Genomic DNA, 20,240 nt, shown 5'->3' on the forward strand with positions numbered 1-20,240 from the left:
GAAAATTGTGCAGCATATATCTTAAATTGCCAACCATGTAAAGCAAACAACAGTGTTATGCCATATGAAAAATGGTTTGGAAAACCTTCTTTATGACACATGAGGAAGTTTGGATCAGCAGCATCCATACATGTTCTTGATAAGTTTAGATCAAAATCGGATAGTACATGTAAGATACCGATCGCATTTGGCTATGATGGTTATAGTACCAATTATCACCTCTACAATCCTGACTAAAAAGAAAATTACAGTCTTCTGCAATGTCTCTTTCAATGAACAACAAACCCATAGCTTAAACATAGAACAAAGATATAATAAATTTTACAAGGGAGACGATGCTGCAGAAGATGTTCAAGAGGAATCTGAAGAGGATGAAACTGGTGAAGAAATGAAAGAAAAGGATGAATCCAAGAGATCAGTCTAATCTGTGAGCACCTGCTCATTTTTGGGACCAAGATACAGCTTGTTCTGCCATTATCTTTGAACCTCAAACTTTTGAAGAAGCAATGGTTTTGAAAGAGTCATCAAAGTGGAAACAAATAATGTAAGAGGAAATTACATCCTTGAAGAAGAACAAAACTTGGGATCTAGTAGCATTACACACAACTGCAAAGCAGTTGGATGTAAGTGGGTCTATCACGTAAAACAGAATTCTGAATGAAAAATTGAACACTTTAAATCTAGATTATGTGCAAAAGGTTATTCACAATGAAAAGGCATTGATTATGAAGATATATTCTCTCCTGTGGTCTGATATGATTGAATCAGAGTTTTCTTAGCTGTAGAAGCTTCACGAAATATGAAAATTAGGCAGTTTGATGTTAAGACTGCATTCCTGAATGGGGATTTGAAAGAAGAAGCTTATTACATGGAGCAACCAAAAGGTTTTGTTGTAGAAGGCTCAAATAATGTTTGCAATTTGAAGAAGAGTCTATATGGACTGAAAGAATCACCACATTGTAGGAATCAAAAATTTGTACAGTTTCCGACACTGTTTGGCTTTGTGCAACTAAACACAGACAAATGTGTTTTCCATGCTTTAACAGATGACACTAATGTTTGCCTGGCACTTTATGTGGATGATGGCTTATTTGTAAGTCTCCAAAAATAATGGAATATGTTTTGACAGCACTGGGGTCAATGTTTGAAATTGGTGTGGGCAATGGAAAATACTTCTGTGGATTGGAAATTGAATGAAGTCCTTCTACAAAAGAAATATGTTTAGGCCAGCAAAGATACATCAGTTGTTTATTTCAGAAGTTCAACACGGGTGATTCAAAATTGAACTCCACTCCTTTAGATGTTGGTACCATGGTGCACAGTGGGCAGTCTCCTGCAAACCGACATGAGGTGAAGGAGATGGAAAGCAAATCTTATCAGCAGGCAGTTGGCACCTTAATGTTTACAGCAACTGTCTCATGGCCTCGTGGCCAGACATCATGTTCGCTGTGAGCATGGTAAGTATGTTTTTAAATGATCTGGGTCTCAATCATTGGCATGCTGTTAAAAGGTTTATGAAGTATCTACAGGGGACTGCGGATCTGACTATAAGGTATAAAGGTGACTCTGCTGGACTGGTGGTCTACCCAGATGCCAACTTTGCTGGTGACTGTAACACTCATCAGTCAACAACAGGCTATGTGAGCTTGTCAGCAGGTGGGCATATGACATGGTGTACATGTAGGTAGAAATATGTTAGCTGACCAACAACTGAGGCAGAATACATAGCAGCTTTAGTTGTTGCTACAGAAGTTGTTTGGTTGCATGGTTGCATGGTTTTCTCAGTGAACTTGGTTCTCAGTGAGACAAACCAACAACACTCCATGTTGACAATGAAAGTGCTATTCGCCTAATTAAAAACACATAACATCACAAACATACCAAGCACATTAACATTAAATACCTTTATAAATGCAAACCTGTTGAAAATAATAAGTTTGAAGTTTATTATGTTTATTTTGATAAATGGCTGGCAGACGTATTCACAAAATCTTTAACTAGAAACAAATTCATATCAAACATAAAAGTTCTGTGAATGATCTTTCCCTCTCCTTCCCTCTTTTCTGATGAAGCAACCATTGGTTGTGAAAGCTTGAATTTTGTGTGTATTCAGAATTGAAATGTCTAGTGCAATGTGATAAATTTTGTATATTTTTTAAATTTAAAGGAAGAGTTAAAATTCTGTGCAAATTTTATTTCGTGAGACCTTGCCTAAAAATCTTAAAACTAAATATTAAAGAAAATATGATTACTTTTATGGTATTCAGTTCTTTGTTCTTATCATATCTTGTGCATAACTATTTTCACCAGACTTTCATTGTGAAATACTGTGAAAGTAGTGTGCTATAGCCTGAAAAAGGATTCTTTAAAAAGCTAGTGAAGTTTCATTCTTTTACATGTGTCTGTCTGTGACTCAACACTTCATCTACTTGGTGAGTTATTTGCTTTACTCCTAAATTATTTACCTTCAGCTAGAGCTTCCCGTGCCTTACTTAGAAACTCTTACATATCTTACTTAAAAATACAAAAATAAACTCAGTATTGTGGAACTAATATCAATAACCTTTTTTTTAAAGAGATAGGAACTTACATTTTTCAGTTTGTTGTTTTCTTCTTGCAACCCTGTTAAGTGACTTAGTTCTGCCTCTTGGTCTTTAAGCCTCTGTTGCATAGCTTCAAGCTCTGTATTCAGAGACTCCATTTGCTGCAAATCAAATAAAACTGGTTATAGGAACAAACCAAATTCTGCAAAACTTTGTGGACAATATGGTTGAATTGAATTCCCTACAACTGAAATATTAATAACATAAAATTTGTCAGTGGGACAGAAAGATAGCTATAAATTGTACTCACCAGAAAAGAATAAAAGTACTAAAATAAATGCTCTCCTTTTACAGAATGCAGCTACGGTCACTGACAATTCTTTGGCAGTATAAAGTTTTTAACCTCTATATCATGCATTATACAACTTTGTGCTGGGAAATGTATCATAATGCGGGGGTAACATTTATTACTTTGACATCAAACATTTCCCAAAAAGATTAATGCCTTTAATGTCTGTTCTGTTCTGCCCATGCCAGATATCACAAATACCCAGCTGTTCACTGAACAGACCAGTACAGTTCATACATTTATTTAAGACTACAGCAGTAAAATTTTTCCCTGTAAAAATATTAAAAATGGGCTATAACTTTCTGCAACAATACAAAATTTTAATTTTGTCATTCAGGTGTTATTCAGCTCAGCACTAGGCATATTTTTTTTATGTTAGCACCCAAATGGCATAACGTTGCAAAACCAGAAAATTTTCACATCTTTAACCTTCAAGCAGGCGCACCTGTTTATAAAGTGCACCAACTGCAAATAACATCATCATGCACAGTTCCATTGTTGTTTTACATTAACAAGCCCCTACCTATTCCTGCATTATCATTTCAGCTAGCACAGTGAGAAGTTGTGCTGTCATAGGTTCATGTGAGGAACAGTAATATAAAATAAACTGTGAGTGTTTCATATTAGTGTACAAAGTACGCCACTTGCCTCGTTATGTAAGTAATTTTTCCTTCACTTTTATTTCATTCCTTTTTAATCAAATCAAAATATAGCACATAAGAAGTTGCAAGCTTTCTGGAGTCACTGTTCTTTTGTTCAGTATATCCCAAACAAATCAGCAAAGTACAGGATAAAGATTTTTGTTTTAACAGGTGCTAAAACATTGTCCACTAGCAATATTGAAGTATTTTGCGGAAAACAACCTAAAGGACCATACAATGTTTCTAATTCTCTCTTTACTCACACTGAAGGCTCAGGAAAAAACATTACAATGAATAATTGGTACACTAGCTATTCCTTACCCAACCCCCTTTTGAAAAAGTAACTAACATGCAACAGCATGTAGAGAAAAAACGTCCATGAGATCCTACCAGAATTTTTAGGTGTGAAATGTAGGACTATCCATTCCTCTTTATTTGGTTTTCAGAATGATATAACACTAGTTTCATATGTGCTGAAACAAAACAAGGCAGTTATCTTACTTTCAACTATGCATGATTTTGTAACCATTGACAAAGTTACAGGTAAACAAGAGATATTTTTGGATTACAATACAACAAAGGGAAGAATTAACACAATTGATCAACTGGGAGGTATGTATTCCATCACAAGGGTGACAAGAAGATGGCCATTGGTTGTATTCCACGCTCTAATGGATATAGCAGGACTCAATGTTCAAATAATTTTTCATGCAAATGAGTCAAATCCAAAAACAAATAGAAGAATTGTCTTGAAAGATTTAGCACTGTCTCTCATGAAGTCTCAACTAGTGGAAAGATCTAATATTCCTTCACTTCCTGCCAACATTGCACCTTTCTTCATGAAATGCAAAGCTCAATGTGTTGAAAGAACTGAGAAGCCTACCACCAAGAAAAGAAGTTTGGTGTGTGACATGTGTATGAGCAAGAAACACATTTAATACCATAAGGTGTAACTCATGCTATAGCTGTTTTTGCAAAGATCATGTAAAAACAGTGCATACATGTGAGAAGTGTAAAGCATTTTCCAAAAATGTGCAAGATAATTAACTGTGTAAATGGAAGGAACTTTGTGATAACTGATACTTCTTCAACATATAAAACTATCGTTCTTATATGTTTATAATTGAAATTATAATGGTACAGCCATTCATACAAATACAAGTAATACTTGTAAGAGTGGTTGGGTAGCGCCTCCCCCTAGATTCATATGAAATGTCAGATACCACCCTTTTTCTATGCATCCGGGTGGTTTTTGGATGTTTCAGTACTTACTGGAGGCTTTTGTGTGTGTTTTGGATGCATTATTCAGTCCATTTTGCCAAAATACAGTTTATTATTTGTAAGTAGTCTGGAAGGACGTATCTTATCATAATTGTCTATGGATTGCTGTCGTTAACAAAATTATGAACAGGTTCCAAATTAAAAACCTAGTTGAGAAGTTGAAGTAAGAGATAATTAGTAACAAATGTTAAGAGGCTGTGGAAATGTTGACACTAGTGGCTAGCACCTCTAATTACCTTAATTGCAGATGATTGGTGGGATGACACAGAGAACCCCTTTATCTTGAGAAACGGCTTAAAAATTATTACCAAGTGATATATTTTCATTTGTTATCTATTTTTATGTCCTCCTCTGTAATTAATATCCTCTATAATTATACTTATAATTAACTCTCCAATAGTTCACATAACACAACTTTCCGATTTTCAGAATTTAAGGCCTTATTTGTAAATTTTAAGGATAAAGCACAAGATTTGTACTGTCATTGAATGTGAGTAACTAAATCCAAACTGTAATTAATTAGGTAACCAACATAATAGAAGAGACATTATTTTAATTAAAGTTCAGATTGATTTTTTATATTTGAAACGGCAGATAATGATAAAAAAAATTACGTAATATGATATTATATTTTATATCGTATTCGGCTGTAACATCAGTTTCTTTACATTTTGTAAATTTTAATTGTAACATCAAAACTGTACAAAATTAATAATGGTTTATTTTGAAATTTATTGTTAAAATTCTATATAAAGTGATGCAGTGAGCCTGCAAGTTAGTTGTTGAGGTTTTGTTTTGTCAGTCAGTGAAAGAGATCTGTGAAGTATCTCAGTCAGTGTTTTGTTAACATGACAAGTATGCAGTTCAGTTATCAATAAATTTTGTGAAGTTGGAAATTGTTATATTCTTTCATCAAATGAACTCCAGGCCAAGTTAAGTTAATTTAAGTAATGTTCAAGGATAAAGCATCGTTACACAATGAAAGAGTGTTTTTGTTCATACGAGGTTAAAAAAGTGTTGTAATAGATTGATATGTCAGCTGTGGTGATAGAATGATATGAAAGTTTCTTATTTGTTTAATCAAATTGTAAATTAGCTATGTAATATAAGTTTTTTGTATTGTTGTTTAAATAAACTAAAATTAAACTATGATTTAGCTCATACACATTTCTCTTGGTAGCAAAATGACAGCTTTTATTACACATGTACAAAGTACACTACACACCCTCTCATGTCACAAAAATTGGTTGGTCTGCTTGAGGGTTAATGTTTTGAGCTGTCAATGCTCAGTTTTTAGTGATATAATGTTAGCAGCTTTGAGGTTACATCTGTATGTAACTCAATAAATGAAATTTATATTTTGTTAGATGATAGCTGAACAAACTTAACAGTTGTCAATAGAAACACATTTTCTCAGTATCATAAATAATCACATCAAGTTATTTCAAATGATAGTACTGACCTGTTAGCACCCAAAGTAGACATTAACAGTCATACACATAATGAAATATACGTAAAAACTGTTAATATACAGTTGTGAGATTATCCACAGCAGGAAAAAAAAGACTTTAAAATTACTTTTATAGATACAGATGACTTAAACAGTGTTTTGTGAGTTCAGATCACCAGGTAACAAGATTATCCTCTTCAGGGAAAAAAATTGCTAACTTACTTGAAGTGAAAATCAAGAGAAATATATGGGTACTTCAGCACTGTCTGCACAATATAACTTGGTTCTATTCTGGGAGCAAATAAATTGGTGAAAAAGTGCCAAGTTATTTTGTGAATATTGCAGTGATATGCAAAAAGGATCAAAAATAAGAGAATGTTTTGAAGAACTGGCAAACAACAAAATTCACCTGCAAGAGTGAGTTTTCAAAGTCAGGCAGTTATTTACAACATCATTACTAATTCTCATTGTTAGTGAAATGAAAACTGTATTGATTAGCTTCAATCATATAAGGGACAAAAACATTACCAAAGCAAAGTTTAATTAGGGAATAGTCAAATTCAGCAAAATAATCACATTATGTTTTTATTATTATTTTTTTATTATGGCTGGATGAACATGTAAATAGGAAAAACATGTAGAAATGATTAAAAAAAATTAAGCAAGTGCTGTTACATATTAAGAATGCTTAAAGATTGTTGCAATGCTGAAATAGTGTTTAAGTTCCTATTACACCTACATGCATAGTCTGCTAAGGTATCACAATTATACTGGGAAAATACCTCCTTTGCAAAGCAGTCTTTTAAACTTCAAAAGAAAGCTCCTCAATTAATAAGAGATGTTGCTTGCAGAGAACCATGTAGAGGCATTTTTAAGGAATTAAAAATTGTGACCCTACTATCTACATTTACATTTGGAAGTATAGGTTTCATTGAGAGCCATAGAGAGTTTTCAGTGATGAACAGTGAGATCCACAATTATCAGACAAGGAACAGGGATGACTATCGTAGCAATGTACACAGAAAATCAATATATCAGGACAGTGCAGTTTATGAACAAAAAATCCTCTACAGTTCACTGCCAGCTAACATGAAAGAATAGCAAATATTAATAGATTTAAAAAAAGAACTAAAAAATCTACAAATAAAGAACAGCTTCTACAGTATTACCGAATATCTGAAATAATGTCCATAGCCTCATATTCTCCCCAAACAAAAATTCCTAATTATCGAAGTATTCCTAGATAAAACTAAACTCTTTTCACTAATGTACACATCGTCTCACTATGTACCTATCTTTTGTGCCACATATATGGATATGAAATAAAGTTAGTATACCTGTTTAACTAAAATATTTAATGCTTTAGTAAAATCGACCAAGATGTTTCAGTAACTTTTCATACGTCTGTAAAAAATTTTATTTTATTTTGCCTAACTAAGCAGAAAACTGTTTATGTTATTACAACCACGAGGATGTGCTGATGAGAATGAAAGTAGCCTGGAAAAATAATATGTCATACGTAACTTTATTTTGTATAAGAATGTAAATACATAAAATTCTATACTGTTTTTTTTCTTTTACAAGACCAATATCAAAAATGTGATAAAATGGGCCCTAACTTAATAAATAAAAATAAATAATTAGATGCAACTATGAGGCACATGTTGTTCAAGTGAAAGTATCTGATTATCATGGACAGCTGATCTACTTTTGCAGGAGTAATAATGCAATATCTGAATCTAACTAAACACCCAAAGCAGTAAGGAACATCAGTGAACAAATATTAGCATTGTTAAACAATATTAAGTAGGTAACATTGAACTGAGACTCTGCAAACACATAATTTGCATGAAAAGTATGATGTATTATCAGTACATTTAAAAATAAATTTCATGTAGCATCTCTCAAAGTAAAGAAACAGGAAAAGGTGCAGAACTGAGTACAGTTGATTATCAGTGAAATATTAGAACAGCAAAGGAAGCTGCATGAACTGAGATGCATAGGGAATGCTGAAAAGCATAAAGTATTATAAAAGGAGTACAGGAAAATAATAATGGAAGAAATAGCAATACTATTTAACATTATTATAACAAACTCAAAAGACAAGATAAAGACAGACTGGAGTGTAATTAATGATGAGAGAGAGGAAACATGGACCAGATCAAAGCATCAGATAATAAATTTGATTCAGATGGCAGAGATATAGCAAACAAACTGAATAATAATTATGTAAATGTAGTAGAACTCATAAATTTGGACATGAATATCCCCAAAAAGAAGTGTACTATGGTATAAAAAAATTATAGAGTGTCATGTTCTAGAAATCAGATGCAAAGATTAACTGAGAAAAAGTACAAAGAAAATAAAGGCAAAGAAATCATCTGCTGATAGTGAAACATAAAATCACATAATGCAGCTAGTAAGTGGACAAATAATCATACAGTTACTGTGCATAGCAAACAACTCTTTCAGATACGGAATTTTCCAGAAAAACTGATGGTAAGCAGTATTATGGCAATAGTACAAGAAGGGGGAGATGATGACCCCCTTTTGAAATGTATCAAATGCAAACAGATGACAGTCAAAAATCAAAGCAATCAAATACAGATTATACAGGGTTTGGCAATGGGACATTCGCTGTCTCATCTGCTTGCAAATGATTTAGTTGTTGAAAACAAGGAAAAGAAAATATTTTATACATATGAGATGCTTGAAATAGAAGCATACCTTCTGCAAACATCAGAGCCTAATAACTCATGCAAAATTAACTGGTTATAAACATGAAAAAGATTATGTACACACTAGTCTGAGGATGTGGGTTTAGAGTCAGATGAAGCAAGGCTGGAAGAAATAGAATACCACTACTTTCTTGGGTATCATAGTTGGTAATCAAATGAAAACAACATATCAATTCAGGCTGTATGAAACTCAACTCTATCACATTCATGATGAAGCAGCTTCTGCAATAGACATGCAAGCAGCCTTTTGTACATTGTATTGCATAGATATTTTGAACCATACCACCAGTGTTGTGTAAAAATGTGAGGAAACTCAAATTTTAAAAAGAATGTGAAAAAAATCATTATAGTTTAGTGGGGATTAAAAATTCAAGTGTGCACATACATAACATGGGGAGGAAGAACAATATCGTTTTCTCTCATTCCTTTCTATAATATTTTGTATTCAAGCAGCAATTATTAATCAGTCTCCATTATATATTATATTTTATAATGCCCCCCCCCCCCCTATTCTTGCCAGAATTCACTTGACAATCCTTGAAAAAGGATCTCATTACATGGATATTTGGTTACTATGAAGTTTGCCATAAAACAGATGTGACAGTATTTACGTGAAAATTCTTTTTAAAAATTTGAGATTCTCGACAGGGAAAATAACTCTGAAGTGTCAAAGGGTACTATTAAATTAAATTTATATAAATTGTCCTTTGTAAAAATATGGTACTAGAGAATTTAATGAAAACATTTACTTCTAAGGAAACAAGTGATACTGGATGTTTCCTATTTTCGACATGTTCCATTGTTGTTGTTGTTGTGGTCTTCAGTCCTGATACTGGTTTGATGCAGCTCTCCATGCTACTCTATCCTGTGCAAGCTTCTTCATCTCCCAGTACTTACTGCAACCCACATCCTTTTGAATCTGCTTAGTGTATTCATCTCTTGGTCTCCCTCTACGATTTTTACTCTCCATGCCCTCCAATGATAAATTTGTAATCCCCTGATTCCTCAGAACATGTCCTAGCAACCAGTCTCTTCTTCTTGTCAAGTTGTGCCACAAACATCTCTTCTCCCCAATTCTATTCAATACCTCCTCATTGGTTATGTCATCTACACATCTAATCTTCAGCATTCTTCTGTAGCACCACATTTTGAAAGCTTCTATTCTCTTCTTGTGCAAACTATTTATTGTCCATGTTTCACTTCCATACATGGCTACACTCCATACAAATACTTTCAGAAACGTCTACCTGGCACTTAAATCTATACTCAATGTTAACAAATTTCTCTTCTTCAGAAACACTTTCCTTGCCATTGCCAGTCTAAATTTTATATCCTCTCTAATTCGACCATCATCAGTTATTTTGCTCCCCAAATAGCAAAACTCCTTCACTACTTTAAGTGTCTCATTTCCTAATCTAATTCCCTCAGCATCACCTGACTTAATTCGACTACATTCCATTATCCTCATTTTGCTTTTGTTGATGTTCATCTTATATCCTCCTTTCAAGACATTGTCCATTCCGTTCAACTGCTCTTCCAAGTCCTTTGCTGTCTCTGACAGAATTAAAATGCCATCGGTCAAACTCAAAGTTTTTATTTCTTCTCCATTCTTTTGTTTCTTTTGTTTCTTTTACTGCTTGCTCAATATACAGATTGAATAACATCGGGGAGATGCTACAGCCCTGTCTCACTCCCTTCCCAACCACTGCTTCCCTTTCAAGCCCATCAACTCTTATAACTGCCATCTGGTTTCGGTACTAACTGTAAATAGCCTTTCGCTCCCTATATTTTACCCCTACCACCTTTAGAATTTGAAAGAGAGTATTCCAGTCAACATTGTCAAAAGCATTCTCTAAGTTTACAAATGCTAGAAATGTAGGTTTGCCTATCCTTAATCTTTCTTCTAAGATAAGTCGCAAGGTAAGTATTGCCTCACATGTTCCAACATTTCTATGGAATCCAAACTGATCTTCCCCAAGGTTGGCTTCTACCAGTTTTTCTATTCATCTGTAAAGAATTCGTGTTAGTGTTTTGCAGCTGTGACTTATTAAACTGATAGTTCGGTAATTTTCACATCTGTCAATACCTGCTTTCTTTGGGATTGGAATTATTATATTCTTCTTGAAGTCTGAGGGTATTTTGCCTGTCTCATACATCTTGCTCACCAGATGGTAGAGTTTTGTCAGGACTGGCTCTCCCAAGGCCGTCAGTAGTTCTAATGAAGTGTTGTCTACTCCCAGGGCCTTGTTTTGACTCAGGTCTTTCAGTGCTCTGTCAAACTCTTCACACAGTATTGTATCTCCCATTTCATCTTCATCTACATCCTCTTCCATTTCCATAATATTGTCATCAAGTACATCGCCCTTGTATAGACCTTCTATATACCCCTTCCACCTTTCTGCTTTCCCTTTTTTGCTTAGAACTGGGTTTCCATCTGAGCTCTTGATATTCATACAAGTAGCTCTCTTTTCTCCAAAGGTATCTTTAATTTTCCTGTAGGTAGTATCTATCTTGCCCCTAGTGAGATAAGCCTCTACATCCATACATTTGTCCTCTAGCCATCCCTGCTTGGCCATTTTGCACTTCCTGTCAATCTCATTTTTGAGACATTTGTATTCCTTTTTGCCTGCTTCATTTACTGCATTTTTATATTTTCTCCTTTCATCAATTAAATTCAGTATTTCTTCTGTTACCCAAGGATTTCTACTAGCACTCATCTTTTTACCTACTTGATCCTCTGCTGCCTTCACTACTTCATCCCCCAAAGCTACCCATTCTTCTTCTACTGTATTTCTTTCCCCCGTTCCTGTCAATTGTTCCCTTATGCTCTCCCTGAAACTCTGTACAACCTCTGGTTTAGTCAGTTTATCCAGGTCACGTCTCCTTAAATTCCCACCTTTTTGCAATTTCTTCAGTTTTAATCTACAGTTCATAACCAATAGATTGTGGTTAGAATCCACATCTGCCCATGGAAATGTCTTTCAATTTAAAACTTGGTTGCTAAATCTCTGTCTTATCATTATATAATCTATCTGATACTTTCTAGTATCTCAAGATTCTTCCATGTATACAACCTTCTTTTATGAATCTTGAACCAAGTGTTAGTTATGATTAAGTTATGCACTGTGCATAATTCTACCAGAGGGCTTCCTCTTTTATTTCTTACCCCCAATCCATATTCACCTACTATTTTTCCTTCTCTCCCTTTTCCTACTCTTGAATTCCAGTCACCCATGACTATTAAATTTTCATCTCCCTTGACTACCTGATTAATTTCTTTTATCTCATCATACATTTCATCAATTTCTTCATCATCTGCAGAGCTAGTTGGCATATAAACTTGTACTACTGTAGAAGGCATGGGCTTCGTGTCTAACCTGGCCACAATAATGTGTTCACTATGCAGTTTGTAACAGCTTACCCGCACTCTTATTTTAATATTCATTACTAAACCTACTCCTCCAATACCCCTATTTGATTTTGTATTTATAACCCTGTATTCACCGGACCAAAAGTCTTGTACCTCCTGCCACCAAACTTCACTTATTCCCACTATATCTAACTTTAACCTATCCATTTCCTTTTTTAAATTTTCTAACCTAACTGCCTGATTAAGGGATCTGACATTCCACACTCTGATCTGTAGAATGCCAGTTTTCTTTCTCCTGATAACATGTCTCATATTACACCTAAATTGATGTGCACAACATAATCCTACAGTACCTCTTAAAATTCAATTAAATTCAAATGCAGTGTATGAAACTCCTTGAGATCCAATTGGACAACAAGTTAATTTTGAATCAACTCACACACAAGCAAACCAAGAACCTCAGTTCAATAAGTCTTGCCTCTGGAAGTATCTCTCATCCTGTTGACCAATATATGTGAGTGTTGGCTTCTTTTGAGGATTGTCATTCCATCTTGGCTTATAAAATTAGCTGCTGGGGTAGTGCACTCAAACTAAATGAAATGTTTACTTAGCAGAAAAGAGCACAAACAATACTTTGCAAAGTACATAGCCTTACATCTTGTAGAAACCTTTTTAGGGATCTTGGAATTCTTATACCCACTCCCACATTAGCTCCTTAATGATTTTCGTTACTGAAAATAAAAATCTGTTTCATCTAAACTGTGATTAGTGCAATACACAAACGTAATTCTCAACTCCTTGCACAGGGTTCAAAATGAAGTTATATACTCTGATGGGAAGCTATTTAAGAAGCTCCCATTTAAAATAAAGCAAGGCTTTAAGAATTACTACAAGTATAAAATCAACTTAAAAACTTAGCTCATTAGCCACTCATTCTACAAATTACCTGAATATCTAGATTTGGGAATTTAAAATTTCTCTTAACTATACAGTAACTCACTGCATTCACTGTAAAGCTGGGTGAATAGTAGGGTTCTAATAGTTTGCTGTGTATATTAAAGCTACTAATAGCAAATAAATTGCAGCTATATTGTATAAACTGAGGAGACAGCACAATTTTTTTTTCTTTCTAATTTAGTCTATTAAATTTCGATTTTATAACAGTGAATGACAGTGAACAGTGTAATACTAGTTCACTGTTAATATGTTATACATACTATGTTTCAATGGCTCCTTGTCTTTTATTACTTTACACATTGACATGTTCCATATCCCTTCTTATTTTCCTCCTTCAAGGGATTTACAGAGCTTGACAAACAATGCATGATACATTTTTTAACTTTAAATACACTCTATGAGAGTGGAAAGATGGGAAGAAACAAACATACAAAAAATAATTACAATTTCAGAAAAATTCGATAATTTATTCAAGAGAAAGAGCTTCACAAATTGAGCAGTTGAGCAAATCAGTAGCATATTGATCTACCTCTGGCCCTTATTCAGGCAGTTATTCACCTTGGCATTGAATGATAGAGTTGTGATGCCTTCCTGAGGAATATTGTGCCTAGTGCTGTCCAATTGGCATGTTAGATCATCAAAAAGTATATGTCGTGTGACTAGGGCATCCCGTAGGGTAGACCGTTCGCCAGGTGCAAGTCTTCCGATTTGACGCCACTTTGGCAACTTGTACATCGATGGGGATGAAATGATGATGATTAGGACAACACAACACCCAGTCCCTGAGCGGAGAAAATCTCCGGCGTAGCCAGGAATCGAACCTGGGCCCTTGGCATTGACATTCTGTCAAACTGACCACTTAGTTACCAGGGGCAGATTGTTAGATCATCAAAATCCTGAGATGGTTCGATGTCCCTGACCAAAATGTTCCAAAAGTTCTCAAATGGAGAGATATCTAGTGACCTTGTTGGTAAAGGTAGGGTTTGGTAAGCACAAAGAAATTCTGTGTGGGTAGCATTATCTTGCTTAAATGTAAGCCCAGGATGGCTTGCCAAGAAGGGCAACAAAATGGGGCATAGAATATTGTTTGCATAGTGCTATGCAGTAAGGATGCCACGGATGACTACCAAAAAGGTTCTACTATGAAATAAAATGGCACTCAACACCATCAATCCTGGAATTCAGGATATATTGTAAGCACCATTCAGTTTGGTATACCACCAATGTTTGGGGCATCTCAGACACATCTTTGGCCTGGAATCTCATTCATTGGAGTAATATTGTCTTAAGTCATGAGTCGAACTTTGAATTGAGCCCCGATGACCAATGAAAATGTGTCTGGAGACACCCCAGACATCAGGAGAATAGCAGCTGACTGGCATTTTTTGTTCAATTATCGCCTCAGAGTGACACAAATTTTATTAGTTGTGACCATCCTTTGTGTGTGAAACAATTTCCTTAGACCTCTCGTTAAAACTGGCACAAAAAAGAGAGGAAGGGTTCAGCACAGGACTTATTTCTAGAGTTTAATTCAGGGTTAAGACTAGGTCAGAGTATGGAAATTTCAACAGACTCAGCAAACAATAGAGCAGTTTACACTGGACATGAATCAGTTGCTAGCCAAAATGAATAAACAAGTTTTTGAAAGCAGCAGGACTGCAGGAAGTGAAATGGCTCATATTAGTCACATACAGAAAATACCAGCCTCAAACAGTTAATCAAAAATTAATTGAATTTGAAGCTGAAACTGACACTGTAGACAACGTTGACAATTTTGATGTATAGTATATGCCTCATACAGAGGACAATCTACTTTATTTAACTGATGATGCTGCAAATGCAGTATGATGTCACTTTGAGATAAATTATCTTCTTGCTTTGAAAGATGACTTTGTATCTAAAGACAGAAAAATCATGTTATTTCAGTTCACAGGAGCATATTAATTTTCAACATTAAATAGAAAGTTACATGAAACTTAAATTTTGAAACAACTCTTTGTTTGGAAAAAAATTATCAAAATTTTATGAAACACATAAGTTTTCTGTTTGTGCCACCTAATGGACATAATCACGCATGCTCTTGTATTGTTTTTATACTGTGTACTGCAGACACACAGAAATATGATGTATATCTCTCGAAATGTACCAGCAATGCACTTGAATATGAAATGAAGTGTGAAGCTTAAAATATGTGCCTGTATATGACCCACAGTTGAAATTGGCCAATTACATGGATAATAAACAGAGTACAGCCTACATGAACCATCAGTGCATTTAGTTTATGGGTTTTTTGGGATGCAGATGGGTGTAGAATATCAAAAACACAGTCTGTATACAGAGTAAAACAGTTTTTATTGAAGAAAATTTTATGACTCATCCACACATGAACAGAGTATGATGTTTACTAAACAGTCAGAGAGAGAGAGAGAGAGAGAGAGAGAGAGAGGGAGAGGGAGAGATAGAAGAGAGGCCAAACAGCCACTTTCAACTTTCACTAATCAGTGATGTTGTCGTTGATAGCTGCCACAGAACCCCTCCCCAGCAGTGTGCAGAATGAGGGAGAAAATGAAGGATCAGCACTGAGGTCAACACAGCAACATGGTGACTGTTCAGTGTCAGGCATTGTGTATGGCAAATTTGCCTGATCAAATGCATCACAACTAGCTCAGAAGAGGAGCTTGGTTGGACTGTTTCTCACAGGTTTTAATCTGTTCTGACCTGATGGGTCATGGCTGGGGTAGGAACCGGGCACTGCTGGACCATTTCTTACAGGTAATGAGGTGCAGACGCACGTGATCTGTCATGCCATGGTTGACACTTAAACGAATCACAACTAGGCCCTTTCACAAAGCTGTGATGGGTATCACATGAGTACATGAGTGCTGAACAGCTGATATATCTATGGCTGATGTAGGAAACATCTGAAGTGTCCACAAAGGTCATAACTGAAGAGAGAGAGAGAGAGAGAGGGGGGGGGGGGGGGGGGTGAGAGGATGTCAGTGGTGAGGATGTGTGCATGTGGAGGCCACATGTACCAAAGGGACAATGGGCATGACTCTGTGTGATGGGCTGGAGAGCAAGAAGAGACAGGAATTCTGGGTACCAATCCATATTTAGTCGTGGTTGAATTTGGTGTAGGCAGAGATGCAGTTGTAGAGTCCAGCACTGTTGTGTTGAGCTCATGTAGGGAAGATGTGCGGATGTTCTTGGTGACAGAGATGAATAGTGCTACTGACAGTGGTTGCACTGGTGTCCTGTTGTGTTTGATTCCTAACTTCTTGAATATATAAACTTATTGAAAGTACTATTGTGTATTAACAAGCTGGGTGACAGTCACACATCATGTGTTAGCACATGGGGAATGGTTGCACAGCATGAGGTCATTTGGTTTGATGGGCTGCAGATCACTGTGCCAAGCTGTGGTGTAGATAAACACTGTATGACACCAATAGATGCAGCTCTGCCTGGCTATGGTGGATTTGGCTGCATGCAGTGGCTGCATAGGTATGGCACAATGTTCTGCGCAAGTGGAAGCATAGCATGCTCAGTGGCATTCTGCCCAGGCCTAGGTATGATGCATATGTGGATGTTCTGTACAGGTGTGGGAGTGGCACACCTGCTGGAATTCTGTGCAAGACCCAGATATGAGGAGCATGATGGTGCTCTGTGCCAGCACAGGCATGGAGCAGGTTGCAGGGAGGAGGGGATCTATTGACATGCAAAGGTCTTCACTCCAGCCAGGCACCGTGATGTTAGAACTGGAAATCAGTCAAACGTGTTCGGGCACAGCTACTGAGTGGAAAAAAGGTTTCTGAGGCTGTAGCTGTGGCACATGGTGGTAAGCATTGTCATCAGAAATGTGAATAATGTATTGGTGGTTCATAGGATTTTCTTGGTGTTGAAGTTCATTTATGACACCATAAGTTAGAAATAAGTCATACACAACTGTAAGTCCATTTTGAGGTTTGTGTGGATGAACTTCGGTATTTACATCGTAATTTTCGAAAACCTGTAATCAGTGGCAGCAAGAGCAAATTGAATAAATTTGTGCATGGTGCAAAATACATGACATCTATGGCTAGTGAACACAAATCCATGTAGTCAGAATGTTGCAATCTAGTCGGGGCTTAGGATTTCTACACATAGCATGCAGCAACTAAGTTTGTTGTCAGTTGTTCAGCATTAACATTGTTAACTGAGATACAGAGCTGAAGCACTCCACTTGTGCAACTGATGTCTAAAGATGGTGCAGGAGTCAGTTGAGAAGCACTGCACTGTTCAGAATGGAAATCACTGGTGTGGCATGTGAATTTTGCTGGTTGGTAATTACATGCAAGATTACCTGAATCAACATGAATTTTTGCACATACACAGCAGTCACAAGTCATCAGGGTCACCAGAGTGGGATTTCAGAACACAGATGGGTGTAGAATATCGATTACATGATAGCTATGTAGGTTAATGGTCTTTTTATTGAAGATGATGACATGAAACATATAAACAGTGCACAGTGGTTACTAAACAGTCAGAGAGAGAGAGAGAGACTCCAAACAGTTGCTCTCACTCATTAGTGATGTTGTTGTGTTTGACATCCACCAACAGTTACATTTTAGTTGTTTGCTGTGAGCTATTATTGTTGAGATTCCATGGATATTGAGAACTTGATAAACATGTTCTCATTTGGTGATGTATTATAACATTTCACAGTGGTACACCTTGCCACATGTTAGCACACATGCAGTCAATATGAACAAACTAGAACAAAACAGAACAGCATGTAGGAACGAAGATGTAAAAACAGTCAAATATAATACACATATATGTAACCGTATATCAGTATCATTTAAATGAGTTTGACCAGCTTAACATCCCCACCTCAAAAGATTTAAATGATTTTCTAAAAAAAAATACCTAGATGCATACAGTTCAGAAAATCATAATGTTTTCCTTTTATCAATCCTTTATATCTAAAGGCATATCAGCTGTTTGTAAGTAATGAGTTTTTACAGCTTTATTGGACACAGATTCCCTTATATAATGATATTGAATAGCAATGTGCTTTAGCTTTTTATGATCTGAAGGATCAACAGACAAATTCGGCATACTCTGATTATCATTAAACAATGTGCACACTTATTATAGCTTTAATGTGCTTTGGCTTTTTATGATCTGAAGGATCAACAGACAAATTCAGCATACTCTGATTATCATTAAACAATGTACACACTTATTATAGCTTATTAGTTCATGTAACAAGTTCCTTAAATAAACGGCCTCCCAAAACGCTTTGGAAAGAACCATATACTCAGCCTCTGTGCTAGAAAGAGCAACAGTCTTCTGCTTAGGACTCTGCCATGACACTAAAGATTCAATAAGCTACAAAATAAAATAAGTGTATGATTTTCTGTCTAACAATTTGATCAATCAGCATCTATGTAAACACATAATTCTAAAACTCCTTTCCTAGACTTAAGAACGTAATTCTTAGTTTCCTTCATATATTTCAAAATTCCCTTAGCACATATCCAATTTTTTTCAGTATAAGAATTATTGAACTGGCTTAAGTAGCTCACACTGAAAGAGACTTCAGGTCTTTTAAGTACTGATAAACACATTAAGCTACCTATTAGGGCTTGATAAAGTTCATCATCAGTTTTACCTTCATTCTCATCTAGAAAATCAAGTTTAGTTTCAATAGGAGTCTTTACAGTTTTACAGTCTATCATATTGAACCTTGCCAATAACTGATCAGTATCATTCTCTTGACTTAAAGCTAACACTCCTTTAGCATATATTCCATATTTGATTTCCATCCCAAACAATCTTTAGCCATTCCTAATAAATCCTTTACTTTGAACTCTGAACTTAACTTACTTTTTAAAAATTTAATCTCACTTGAGTCATTTGAAAAAATATAAAAGTCATCAACATACAAAGCTGTCATAGTAACTAAGCCTTTACCTTTATGTTTCATAAACAAGCAAGCTTCTAACTCAGAATGTTTCTACCCTAGATAGCTTAAGACATCATTTACTCTTTGACTCCACACTCCAGATGATTGCTTTACACCATACACAGCCCTTTTTAACTTCAAAACTTTTCTTTTACCATTACAAAGATTTAATCCTTCAGGTTGTTGTACGAAAACATCCTCTTTGAGAATAACATTTAGAAAAGCAGTCTTAACATCAAGATGTATAATGTTCAAACCTAGTTCAATGGAAACAGCCATGAGAAGTGTAAGTGTTGAATGCCTTACAAGAGGAGAAAAGGCCTCATCATAATCAACTCCAGTTTTCTGAGTGAATCCTCTTGCCACTAGTCTAGCAAGATGCTGCACTTCACGTTCACTGTTAACTTTTTTCTTGAACACCCACTTACACTGCTCGTATCTTGCACTTTCCAGAAGATTTACCACCTTCCAAGCATTGTTGTATTCAAAAGCTTGTATCTCTTCATCCATAGCATGTTTCTATTCTTCTGGATCAGGATGGCTAAGAGGCTCCAGCACATTTGTTGGATCCTCGAGTTAATCTGATGTCTTGCAGAAAAATAAATCTCGTATTCATCAAGTCTTCTATTTGGTTTGAGCTGCCTTTGTGATAATCTACAGTGAGAATCTATGTTAAAGTTGGTGTAAAGACATGATGTAGTAAATTCCTTTAAGAAATATTGCATGTGTCTTGAAAACTGTTACCCATGGCTGTGACCATGTATCAGAAGTTTTATTATGATGAGCAATGCTAAGTAAGTAAGCTGCTGTACGTGCAACACCATCAGCTGCCCTCATGTGTATACGAAGCTTGTGATGTGAAACCCACTCTCCATCTCCCAAGCTGTCCCAGCACATAATGCATTGGCATTGGTATCTGCAGCAATGCTGCTGAGCAATATCTACAGAGGTGCATGGG

The 20,240-nt window shown here is 35.7% G+C and overlaps 1 protein-coding gene across 1 annotated transcript in view; it reads right to left on the reverse strand.

Moving 5' to 3' along the window:
• The window catches only part of LOC126444898 (uncharacterized), a 697,169-nt gene that overhangs the window by 499,223 nt on the left and 177,706 nt on the right, over positions 1–20,240 (reverse strand). Inside the window, exon 4 of the mRNA XM_050090969.1 lies at positions 2,591–2,704. Within this exon, the coding sequence (XP_049946926.1) occupies positions 2,591–2,704 (114 nt within the window). The remainder of the gene's footprint in view (positions 1–2,590; positions 2,705–20,240) is intronic.

The sequence above is a fragment of the Schistocerca serialis genome, chromosome 1 (genome assembly GCF_023864345.2).
Source record: "Schistocerca serialis cubense isolate TAMUIC-IGC-003099 chromosome 1, iqSchSeri2.2, whole genome shotgun sequence".
Classification (NCBI taxonomy): domain Eukaryota; kingdom Metazoa; phylum Arthropoda; class Insecta; order Orthoptera; family Acrididae; genus Schistocerca; species Schistocerca serialis.